Source organism: Malurus melanocephalus, unplaced genomic scaffold (assembly GCF_030028575.1).
Source record: "Malurus melanocephalus ecotype Western Australia unplaced genomic scaffold, MMel_1.1 scaffold_175, whole genome shotgun sequence".
In the NCBI taxonomy this organism is placed as follows: domain Eukaryota; kingdom Metazoa; phylum Chordata; class Aves; order Passeriformes; family Maluridae; genus Malurus; species Malurus melanocephalus.
Window position 1 is genome coordinate 1,045,727 of NW_026623407.1, and position 13,227 is coordinate 1,058,953.

General features: G+C 39.1%; 1 protein-coding gene across 16 annotated transcripts in view; it reads left to right on the forward strand.

Moving 5' to 3' along the window:
• The window catches only part of LOC130577361 (neurexin-1-beta), a 647,097-nt gene that overhangs the window by 522,735 nt on the left and 111,135 nt on the right, over window positions 1-13,227 (forward strand). For all 16 annotated transcript variants that reach the window (XM_057372640.1, XM_057372642.1, XM_057372645.1 and 13 more), the window contains one exon: window positions 6,633-6,804. In XM_057372640.1, coding sequence (XP_057228623.1) covers window positions 6,633-6,804 — 172 coding nt within the window. The remainder of the gene's footprint in view (window positions 1-6,632; window positions 6,805-13,227) is intronic.

Below are 13,227 nucleotides of genomic sequence, written 5' to 3' on the forward strand. Positions count from 1 at the left end.
CTGGTGARCAATGAATTTTTATTATCTCTGTATCGATTTAGAAAACCTCGATGACTTAATGGCATGAATTTCGGGTCATGTAAAGTTTATTAAAGGGTCTTACAGAAATTCTGAGTAAAATGGGAGAGTGAAATATTATTCAAATTTTCCCTCCATGTCTCTTTAAAAAAAATCACGAGACAGCTAACTGAGGATCCCAAAATTAGGGGAGGAAAAAATGGTTTGTAGSTGTATATTTATGATTATGAATCCGTTTTGTACTGTCTCTGGAAGGATCTTGRTGTAGATAAAAAGGTGTGCTTATATTTGTGCTTAGGTGAGCATACACAGCTGTTGCAGGAAATACCAGTAATATTTCTGCTTTGCAGATATTTTTCCTCTATGAATAACCTGAACAGTGACAAAGCACAGTGTTAGGCAGCATTTTGTTGCCAGGATTGCATTTCCAATAGGTGTGTACAAATGGATATCACAGATCTGACTGCTCTGCTCACAGGAATYCAAGGGCCACATTTGGATTTCAGCCACCACTCAAGCCCAGTGATGATTTAACATGATTTCCAGTTCTTTCTCTTAGTCTGCCAACAGAATTTTGCAATCTTTTGGGTTTTAAGCTTTTCTTTACAATTATTAGAACTAGTAGTTTGGATTAAAGCAAAAAGGTTTTGTTTGGTTTCTTTTGTTGTTTTGGGGTTTTTTCCTCATAACCTAAGGTCCACAAAGATGTGAACTTAAGAAATAAACAAATATTGGGAAAATAAATGGTGCAAATAAATGGCGAGAACTTGCAAGAAAAAGCACTGGGAGCAGCTTAATGTTCTTACCAGGAAACCAGGAAAAGGGAAAGTTTGATTGGTTTGTTTTGTTTTCTTTGCTTTTCCACACTGGTTGCACATTACCAACTTTTGGGAAAAGAAAGAGAAACCAAACTGTTTCACACTTGTCAGGTGCCAAAAGCCTGAATACCAGGTGGATGCATCCCTTCACTCACCAGCAGAGATCTTTGCTTCCTTGTTGAAGTGCCAAGCTCTGAGCAGTGACTTGGAGCCCTCTGATAGAGGTGTGAAGCCCCTCCTGCATTTTCTGCAGTGTGTCAAACACTGATGTGCTGAAAGCTCTAATCCACCCCGAAAATGATTGCCTTTCTGAATTCATGAAAGGGCACAAAACCTGACTGTAAGTACTCAAGATGAGGTATGACAGGAGAAAGCCTGTTCCTGCGGTKTGTTGGCTTGCAGTTGACTAAAAAGGAATAAAAAAAAGGTTAATTTCACTAAAAATATGTTGGATACTTTATCACTTCTCCTAGAGAGAAAACAATAACAACAACAAAAAAAAATAGTGTTAGGTTAATGATGTAAAACCCAAGAGAGTGAATTTAAAACTCAGTATTCAGAAAGTTTARTCCTTTCACTGGAATATGAGAGATGTAATAATTCAAAGTACTCTTCCCAGATGGTTTCTATTTTCTGTGTCTTTTCCAGGAAGCRTTTTCTCTAGAAGATACTAGATGGTAATAAGAATTAATGATGGATTATTAGGCTAAAATACATGTAGTTACTCCACCAGTATTGAAGTTCAAATTTACCTTCTGCCTGTTGTGTACCACTCCCCTCACTTTCTGAAGCAAGCAGTCCTATTTTTAGATATGCATTTCCTTAGAGGATTGAGAAACCCAGAGATTATTTTAATTATTTTGTACAGACTTCTGAAATAGGRAATATTAACCTCTGATTACATTTGAGTGAAAATTATCTCACTCTTCTTAATAAAACTCAAGAAACACACACTTCAATAAAATCAAAGTAAAACTTCAGTTAGTTCTAAGACTTTGTTGCCACGTCCACCAGAAARTGGTGCCTCAGGGGCTGATGATATAAAACGCAAGCTGGCACACTTGAATTTTTTCTTCTCTTTGTTCACCTGTGGGAGTCACAGTGTTATTGCTTTTCCTGAGWAGTGGTTAAAGGTTGTAAGTATTACGAGCTTAGGTTGTCTGCAGTGTGCTCTGAAACTGCTGTTGTGCCAAATTTGTGCACACTCATGTTTGACTAATCCCAAAGTTATTGCTACAGAGAGCAGCGAAACCTGGTTGAGGCTAGAGGAAATATCAAGTGTATACATATATTTGTTATTTTTAATATATATATATATATATATTTATATTTATATTTATATTTATATTTATATTTATATGTGTGTGTGTGTATATATATATATATTATTAGCATTGTTTTTACTGCATTTTGGCAGATTGGTAGCACAGAACTGGAGTCCAACAGGGCACAAATTGCAGTGTCAGCTGCTGGCCTGATTTGCATTCCACCTTTCTTGCTCTGTTCTTGGGTTCATCAGGATTCCTGGTGCCTCATCAGGAGTCTGTTAAGTACTTGGAGTACACAATTCATAAAAAGGCTTCAAAATACTCCACTGGAGTTGCTAGATTACAGCAGGAGCTGCCAGAGCTTTTGAAGGCAWAACGTTTTGAAGTGATTGCTACGTACATGTGCACACACACCCATCCTATACTGTCTGGGCAATCAGAGCTCCCAGAGTTTCAGAGCACATAAGGAGCACAAAATTGGAGCTATCTCATGGTTGCATCCAACTGCTTTGAAGCCTTTAACATATTCAGCCTTAGTCTGCTTGGACTGCAGAATTTAAGCTATAAACTAAGGCTACATTGCACGTTGCAGTAATGCACAGGGGCACTTCAGCCAACACCAAATTTATTCATCTGCCTGTGCAGGTGCTGTGGAAAGAAAAGCTACCCTGGCCTCAAGAACAGGATAGCTACATGGCAAAAGCACCTCCAAACCAAATGTTTGGCATTTCTGGAGAGTTGTTGGCTGGGGCTCAGAGTGTCAGAGTGAATGTAGATGAATCCAAGGTCCCAGGGAGCAGGGGTGGTGATGGGGTGGATTCGGTATTATTCATACTACCTTTGTATATGAACATCAAAGTAATTTCCGTGGACATAAATAATGTTTAAGCCATTGATTGAAATGCATCCCTCCTTTACTGAAGGTGCATCCTCTCTTTTGGCCTTTCTTGGAAACTCTCCCAGCTCCTGCACAACTCCACTCGGTTATTGTGGCCTCAGTAGTTTGGAATAGATAAAGGCACAGCAGGAAAAGGAATTGATTTCATTGCTGTGCTCTCTCACAACTGGGCGAGACTGAGAAAAAGAAAACACTGGCTGAGAACCATAAACTGCACTGGACTTCCATGGGYCCTGTGTACAGAGCTGATTTTTACCAGGGGAGCTCTGAAATAATCATCTTTGCTTGTGGGCAAAAAAAAAAAATGTTTGCTTGTACTATTTTGGGACATTGGCAGGGATAGCACCGTTCCCCAGCAGTGCTGATTTATTGCAGTATTTAGTGATGCACAGACATTTCTACAATGCCCATCAGCAGGGGGCTGAAGAGGGAACCTCTCACTCAGCATTTCTGACAGGAAGAACCACTTCTGAGGTTATTTGGAATGAGCAAATTGATAAAGGGAAATTTCTACCACTTTACTACGCAACTGAGACTGGCAAAGTGAAGATAGTAATTTAGTAAGCTTCAGTTGTATCAGTCTCTTTCCTTTCTTCACTACCATATTGCTCCAAAAAGAAATATAAAATCAGTTCTTTCTAACTGATTACAGCCCCAGTGAATTAAGCATGATGAGACTGAAGGCTGAGATCAGGTTATCTCAACAGGTTATGTCACTTGATCCACAAGAAACACACAATGTGCACATGGTCTTAACCAAATTAAAAATAATGTGACAAAGACAAATGAAAAATAATGTTATCTTGCACAGGGGGAGAAATGCAGTGAGTCAAACTCCTGCAKGATTATGCAAAGGCTTAGAAAATCCCCAATCTATTTAAAGAAGTGTTCATTGCAGGATCACGTTTTGTTTTGTGGTTGTAAAGAGCTGTGCACAATGGGGTTGTAATTCATATAAATTTTGATGTGATGTCCAGAAGTCAGACTTAAATATGGATTCAATAACCAGGAAGTCTGCAATTTGTAATCACAGATTTGCTTCCTTGTTTCATGGGGGTTACATAGCTGCCCACAGGTGCTGGAGATGTGTGGGAAAAATGAAGTGTATCCTTTAAAAATTGAGTTTTTCGTGGTCTCAGMTACACAAATTATTAGAAATAAAAACAAAAAAAAATCATTGCAGTATGTTATCAGCTGTTAGGGTGATATTTTCTGTTGCATATTCATGAAGGTGTCTGTGCACAGTATTTTTGTACAAACAGGAAAACTTGTCATTTTTTCACTCGAAAGTATATATCTATAAAGGAAGGCTGAAAGCTTTTCAAGTCTGCAAAGAATTCATTTCACTTGCCAATACCTGGCCATTTGCAAAGGGTAACTTGGCTGCAGCACAACATGCTCCAGCTTTGGGAAAACTGCTGATGCTTGTGCCTTGTGTGCCACTTCTTTTTACCTGCACCGTTCCTATTCACTTTAAAGCTGATTTGTTTTCTTTTGTCATTTTCTTTTACGCCTAAAATAATATATGTCTGTGCATGTATATAGCAAACACAGTATCTGGGGTATAAAGTGTAGGTTATGAATAGCATGATTATGAATCACTGTAAAATTAGTCAGCTTTTTTAATCCTCAGAGCCTTTGATTTCTTGAAAGCACTATGAGAAGTTTCATAAGCCATTATCATTACRGGCTGGTTTTCTGCATTTCAAAAATTAGTAAAAGAGGAGATTGCTTTAAAGCTGGGACAATGGCACATTTTCTTGCAACTATTTCTGTGTAAAGAGAGTAAACACATGAATGAAACAGGTGAAACAAATAGCTACTGTGGCATCCATGGGAAAAACAGGTAAAATCTGTTCTGAGCCCAGCTGAAATAGCTGAAATTAAGAAGAGCTACAGTTACCTTTGCAGGATAACTRGGAAATTGCTATGCAACTCACACCRGAGGAAAAAGAAGAAGAGCATGAATTGGATGAGGTGGATCCCTTATTGACACTCTATAGATGTGGAAAAGTGGGAGCAGTCAATGCAGAAATGTTAACGCAATCCACAAGGAAAAAAAGAGGGACATTTAGAACATTGTTCAGTCAACTGAGCAAACAAAAAATATTTTTTCAGAGTCATTCTGCAAATCTCATCAGGGAATGGTCCTTTTGTTTCAGAAAAGATCATGGTTGAGGAGGTGATAGTGTTGTTGAGGAACAGCAAAGGTGTTCAGCAGCTGCTCAGCTGTGTAACTGCAATATGCAAGCACTGCTGGAARATGAACCCAGGTGTTTTAAAAGTGAATAAAATAAAGTGAAAGGCTCCTGATTTCTTTGCTTGGGGAACCTCCATAGCTAAAGAGCTGCAGRGTACACTTACTGCAGGAAGCAGTGCTTGGGTGGTAACACAAAGAGGGATCAGACATAAGAGTTCTGCTGCATAGCTGAAACTAATTCTGGAAAATTTGGTGTGACTGGCCAATGCAAAGTAAAATATTTCACTGTGTTTCATCTGGTTGTGTAAAAACGTCAAGAAGTTTTTTAACTTTAAGGAAGAATGTACGAGCATCAAGGACATGAAATTTCAGATACAATTACCACTTACTATGCACAAATCCCTAATCTCATACTGTGCAGTGTTTTTTTTTTTTTGTTTTTTCTCCTCAATGTAATAAATACCTTTATTACAAAGCCTGTAAGTTAAACTTTAATATACATTAAAAGGCTTTATTACAATGCAGGTGTCCCATTAGAGTGAACATTTTAATAATTAAAAGTCAATAAAAATGAAAACATGCTAAGATGTCAATMATTTGGAATATCTGAAGCCTTGGTCACGGGTATGGATGTGTGTGGGAAGTCCCCTTGGCCCTAAGTGCACTCAGACACAGGATTTTATAGTCAAAACCCAGCAAAAGAATGAGTCTGTGCCCTCAGTGGGAACACCACCACCATCCCTGCATCAGCAAATGCCTTTCCCTGCTCTCTGGCTCTGAACAGGGAAGTCCTTGCTGATCACTCAGTGTGATCTTGGCCTAATGATTCAGAATCACCTCAGAGTGATGCCAAAAATCTCCCTGACAGAAAAAAAAATCTCCTTCTCTGTTATCATTTGTGAAGGCTCTGAGTATGAACGAGGTTTCTGGCTTTTATGGCCAGAAAGTTCTTGTATTTCTTCCAAGCTGACACTGCAAGGCTTTTTGTTTTGAAAGTCTAAAAGGAAAAWTTTTGTTTAATCCTCATGAAGGTGAGAAAGAGGACAAAGACAGAAACCTTGAGCTTTCTTCTGTCTTCCCCCCTCCTCATCTTGTTCTCAATCTCTTGGAAAAGCAGAGAGCTCAATTTGGTGAAGTAACTCATTTGGAATATCAATTATCCRTCAAAAAGGCAACCCAGACTCACTGAGCTGTCGGAAGGTTTGTCACTGCCACACACAAGCCTTCAGAAGTCACATCTGAGGGGGGGAAGATGTTGTTAGAAATCTTCAAATCTTCCCCTTCATGACACACTGTCTCAATTCCTTCTGAAACAACTCTTAATTAGTTCTCCTTTTTCAAATCTTCCCCTTCATGACACACTGTCTCAATTCCTTCTGAAACAACTCTTAATTAGTTCTCCTTTTTNTTTTTTTTTTTTGAATCTACAGCACCAGGGCAAAATTGGAGTTAAATTTAACGTCGGGACGGATGACATCGCCATCGAAGAGATGAACGCCATCATCAACGACGGGAAGTACCACGTGGTTCGCTTCACCAGGAGCGGTGGCAATGCCACCCTGCAGGTGGACAACTGGCCYGTCATCGAGCGCTACCCAGCAGGTAAGGCTTCACACCAACGCCTGCCACTCACAGGGTGGGGGATGACCAGAGTTTGCCTCCTTTTGCTCCTCGTTGCAGTGTTTAGTAGCTACTGAGTGAGCTAAACAATCCTGAGCAATGTATAGTTTATGATGATGGCATTTCCTAAGTGAGTTTAAAAGCCCAGGTTCAGGTTGTTACTGGGAGTGGAAAAATGCAGTTATCAAGGCGTGATGTAGTAGCTTTGTTTCTTGYTTTCATTTGTTTTTATTGCATTTTTGGTTTAGGGGGGGAAAAAAGGCTTTGACAAAAGCTGTGCAGTTCAAAGTGACTCCCAAATCCATCCCCAAGTGATGGGGYGAAACATTTACCGAGGAAAAGGTTGTCTGTGTTCTTTCGATTGCAAGATTACAGCAATCTGAAGCTTATGAATTTAGCAAAGTCTTCCAGCAGACATCAACCAAACGGTGTCACAGTTATCAACCCAGCTGAGGTGCCTGAACTCCAAATGCAAACTGCAGGATTTTATTTATGCAGGTGATGCTGGTTTCTTGAACACGACCTTAGAATAAAGGCAGAGCTGCCTTGAACAGGCCCATATTTAATTGTATGCAAATGCCATGCACTGAGGATTATTGTGTTACTCATTTCATTCATTTTTATAGGGAACATGTTTTTTAGATATGCAATCCCTTTTTTTATTGGGTAGGACAGTGAGCCATTAATGGCAATTTACACATCTGCATCTTGTCTCTTAACAGTTCCTCTGTGTGTTTATTTTAAGCAAAAAGCAGTAAATCTAGAGATGTAAATGAAGGCAAATATACAAACCAAAATGTCTATTCAATAAATGACACTTCTGATTTTTCAGTTTAAAAGTAAAATTATTTTCATTTCTGGTGGTGGCGTGCACCAGGAGGGTGTGTTGCACTATAAGGAATGCATAAGCCATTCCCTGGACTAAATATTGGTATTTAGGATGGGTTTTATGGTTATTGTTGTTGCCCTTTGGGTTGTAGTCCAGCTATTCACCTCACTTTAAAAAAAAAATAAAAACTTTTAAAAAATCCAAATGCAAAATATAACCTTTCAGATAATTTCTTGGAAATAATTCAGAATATATAAAATAATGAAAGTAAGTATTGGAAAAGATATTATTTATAGCAGAAGTTATTTAAAAAAAAAAGCCACCTATGTGCTAATGTGCTCTGAATGAATGACAGCTCTGGCAATTAGARCCATTAATTGTTTCTAAGTTAGACACATCTATGAGAGGTGATAAACTCTTGAGGGAAAGAGGGATACTGAATGAAATATATTCAGTGATCTTTCAGATATTCCCATTTCCATTGTGCCCCCTGACTTTCTAATTTGGCGGAGTTTGGTAAATGGTGGCTGAAATAAGAAGGTGGAAGCTGGGGAGGACTTGTCTTAGTYGGTTTTCAAGACCTGTGTGGTACAAATAGGTTTGAGATGGCTTTTTTTTGTTGTTTCTTTTGGTTTTTACCTGAATGATGAGCATGAATTCACCAGCTCCAAGCTCAGGAGGGATGCATCCCAACAAAGAGGAAGTCAGATAAGCATGCCAGGAGGTCTGTGGGGATGAGCATGGAGCTCCTGGACAGGCTCAAATACAAAAAGAAGCCTTGAGTTCAAAAGCTAGTGGCACACGGGACTTGTTTATACTGAACAAAAAACAATTTAGAATACAGAGTGATATCCTGGGGATGGGATGAGGGGAGTGGAATAAGGCTGCATGTTTTCTTTGAAATAGGAAAACAAAAATTTAGAGCTTCTTGAGCTTCCATGARCAATCTATGTGCAAGTTGCATTTTCAGTTGCTTCATCAGCTGAGGTACAGAATCCCTTGKCTTGCTTTATTGCTGGATCTTCCAAGACTGCTGTTGGCCTGTAATTGCCTTTCCCACTGAAATATTTTATTGGCTGCTGTATGCCACAGCATTGCTTTTTGCTGCTGTCCTCTTCCTTTTCACCTTCCATCCCTTCTCCCTTCCCAGGATGAGACCATCTAGCCATTCTTCCTTCTGTTTCCATCCTCCTCCATCAGGTTTGCCAGTCTTGTTGGTTTGGCTTTTCTTTTTTTTTTTTTAATTAAGAATAAAACCAAGATTAAGCAGCCTAATTAGTAAATTTGTTATACATAAATATGCTAGATTTTCTTTTTTCAAAAATAATGCAAGATTAAATAATCAGTTGGTTGTCTAAACCACATTGACTGATCAGGTCTTTCCTCACGAGGAATGATTTTTCTCTGAATTACACTCAGGTTGGAATATCTAGTTACAAGACATTGCTTGTTTGTGTTTGGTGGCTTCAAATGCTGGATGAAGATTTTCTGGGAGAAGTTTCTGGACAGAGACTCAGGATTTTCCAGTTTCATTGCCGTGCATCCTTCATCCAGCCCCACGTAACTGCTGTGGATAAGGAAATCTAAGGCCCAATAACAGCTGGTGCCTTGCAAAAAAATTATCACATGGCAGTGCTTCACCGAGTTTTCTTGGTGGCTTAGTGTGTTTTATCCTAGAGCTGCATAAAATGCACAAGAGTGACCCTGGAAGATGAATAGAATGTAGTGTCTCTCTCCTGTTGCATCATTCTTGATCCCACCAGGCTTGGGTTTACTCTGGGCCAATGCACCTTCAATTTATATCCCAGAAGGTGTGAAATGGGAGAGCTGTCAAAGGAAAAGGGAGAGGGGTCTGTGGTAAATGATTACCCTAGTTAAGGTAGATGGTTGGTTTTTGAGTTATAGTTGGGGAAAACATGTTTTAGTCCTAGACAGATGTGAAGATTTCAGTATCCTGAAATGGCTGGGTGATTTTCAGAAACAGAGGTTTAGATTTACATRCGTATGTTCTTCCAGACTACCATCAAAGTAATTTTTTTTTACTCTGCAATTTCTTTCTTGTCAYTTTTCTGACTAAAATGCTAGAGCTGTGAGCACGTGTGCTTTAATTTCTGCTCTTTATTAAATGTTCATCCCATTTTTCCTGATTTTCACAGTGTTTGTGGCTGGTGGGTAGCCCTGAGATTTTTGATAGTAGGTTAAGATAACCATATCTTCATTCAATTTATATATTCCATCTTTTCTAACTAAATTCAGTGTGATGTCTCCTTGCTGAATTATCATCACCCCTCTGCACTTTCCCAAAGAACTTTAGTATTTCATCTTGACCTCTTTTTTCAGACAGTGAATTCACATTAACTTATCWGAATGCAGCCTAATTGATGATCATATTAAACAGGAACGAGGAAAACTGCTGACTGTGCAGGCAGAGCCCCTGATCAATAGACCATCCCCATTTCCATGCAGATCCTTTCTGCTCCTCGTGGCTTATCTTGTCTGCTTCACTATCTGCTTTTAATTGCCCTTCCCAAGAGTCTGRCTGCTGCTCTGCTGATGGGACTGCACCATGATAGCAGCTCCAGCTGCTTCTGTGCAGAGGCTGCCCTTGGAATCTCAGTTAGGTAATAATTCTGCACTGAAGTGTAGATTTCCTGAGGATGCATAAAACAAAGGACTTGTTAATTTGTGTCAAACTGAACTAAGAATTATAGGCAAAATTTTAAAAAAAATATTTTAATAATATAAAAATATTAATTTCAGTATTTTCTAAATAAAATGTTCTGACTTTTTATGTCAAGATTGCCCAGTGTTTATAGGGGACTTAGATAATCTCAGAACAAGGCATTTTATTTCATTTGAAACATTTTCTTTCTTACCTGAAAGAAAATCTGTTTCAAATAAAATCAGATAGGTGGAAAAACAAAAAAAAACCCAAAACAAATCTTTATCATAATAATAACCATATTATCTGTTTAAAAACACTTTTCTTAATTATCTGATTTTTGTTTCTTGGTAGTGAAGTGTGTACATTCTGCTAGCCTGAGAAGATATATCAAAGCAAGGTAGAGGACATTCTAAATCCACAATATCCACCACTTACTGTGAAAGGATTTCAGAATCRCTCTGCTGAGACTAACTCTGTGCTTTCTGTGGTCAAAGGCAGTTTGCCCAATGCTGATTCCTTTAAAACACCCAGCACAACTAATCATTTCACCAGTGAGAATTTAATCCTCATTACTTCCACTGCAAATCAGAYTGATGCAGTGTTTTCTGTATAGAAAATGACCTATTAGGTATTGGGTGATGGGTCTAAAGCTGTTCCATCTGTTGGGAATGCTCAGCAGTTCCTGAGAGTTTGGAAAATGCCTTCTGATGTGGGCAGATATCTAAAATTGAGCCCTCCCAGTCACTGTTGGATCTCTGCTCAGCTTTAGAAGAGCGTAACTCTGTGGCAGCTGTCCTCATGTACCCCATGGGTCAGGAGATGTCAGGATTTGTCTGACAGACCAGGATCTGACAGCATGAACGTGTCACTCACGTTGTTTGCACAGAAGAGCTTGTCCAAAGCACTGCCAGACTGCTGGAACAGGAGTATCTCTGTGACTGGGGAGTAAAAAATCACGATGGAGCATAGACATCAGAAAAGAACCTGTGGGAGAGTCCATGCGTGTTGGCAGAAGATCAAATTGACATTATGGCAACTGCCAAGTACCTCTGTAATATGGGCCTTGGTACATTATAGAATAATTAATGCTGGGTCGGGTTTTGCGGGTTTTTTTTGGTCAGTTGTTTTTGGGCCTCTTTGGTGGTTTGGTTTTGATTACACAGCTGGGATCACACGTGCTGTCTTCAGGGACTTTCTCTGGATCTGTGGGATAAAGATTGTTCCTGCAGAGCATCCAACAAGGAGTAGGGGAAGGGGGGTGTGTCATTCAACTGCTTCTCTTGCTGCCTGTATTCCAGAAAAAAAGAAAAAGGGTCTGTCGTGTTTTCCTGGGGTTCACCTGACTCTAAGAAAAATGCTAGGAGTCAGCTATAATCATGTATCTTACTTAGGGTAAATAACATCCATTTTTCTTGGTTTTTTGGTGGTTTTTTGTTTGTTTGTTTTTGTTTTTGGGGTTTTTTTTTTGTTTTGTTTTGTTTTTTTTTTTGTGTTCAGGTTGGCTATAAAGTTAACAGGAGGCATTTGTATTAGTCCATTTGTTTCTCCAGGAATGGATTAGCATTTCCTAAGCCTAACTTGCTTACTATTGCCTTGGAAACACTTCCCAATTCAGGCCCCTTCAGTCACTTCTGAAGAGAATCAAAGATGTTTTTCAGGTGACTGTGGTGGTGGAGAGAGACCTCAAACACTTTCACAAATGTGTCTTTGAATACTTCATAATTCAAAGACACAGTGTTATCAGCACATCCATGCAAAATGATAATGGTCAAGGTGATTTAGGAATCTAGCAAGTAAATGGTCAGTCAGTATTTGCTTTGCTTTGTAGATGACATAGGTTTTCAAACCTATGGTTTCAAATAAAATCAGATGGGGGAAGAAAAAACAAAACCCAGGTTTTCAAACCTCCCTGGCCACTGCTGCTTGGACACAAGAAAATAACAAACTATTGATGTTATTTATGACTGCTATTTATTTATCCAGCAATTGCCAGTCTCTGTTTTCTCCCTTGGAGGAAAGAATCCCCCTTGATTCTCTCTTGAATGCATTCGTTTGCCATGGTCAAACTTTGGACTCTTACAGTCAGACCTGTCACCCCGCAATCCCGATGGTGGGACATAGAGGATATGAGGAGCACCTTCACCTGATAAGTGCAAAGCTTACAGATCTGGRGGAATCTCTCATTATTTGCCCCTAAAAACAAAATACAARGTGTCTTTCTGCCCAGGAKGGAAATGCAGYRGAAAARACTWAAGTTCTGTTCACAGCAATTAAGCTTCTGTGAAACACATTGGATGTCATTTTCCTGCAGTGGGAAACCAGCAGTGCCAATGTAATAAGGACATCCCATAATGCTTTACTTGCCTTGGAGATAACAGTGTTTGGAAAAAATGGGAGGATTTCTCAGGAGCTCTCCTTCTGGGAATATGTGGAAAATGAATGTGCAAGTAAACCCTTTCTGTATGAATTTATGCCATGCGTATAAAATCAGGCTTTAAATGTGGAAGATCTGGGTCTAAAATAYTTAGTCTGTGGAATTATTAAGAAGAGAATGGGAAAAATACCAGTTAAGTCAGTAATTATTTTGTTACCAAGTAATGACTCATCCTCCCTGATTTGGAAAGCAAAACTCATCAGTGGTATTTGTGGATTTTCATGTGTCCATGGAATCACATCTTTCCAGGGTCCTGTTTGTGCTSAGTTCTCCATCTGGGAAGCTCTGCTGGTACCTGCTATAGTTAAACCTGCCCTGGTTTTGTAGGAGATAATGGGCCATAAATATGAATGAGTGAACATACTTGGGATTTTTGATTTGCAAGAAGCCTTTGATAAAGTTCTGTGTGAAAATATCCAGGAAGGATTTACCCAGCCCTAGTGGTAAAGGTCGAGTTCTTTGATGGATCAGACTCWA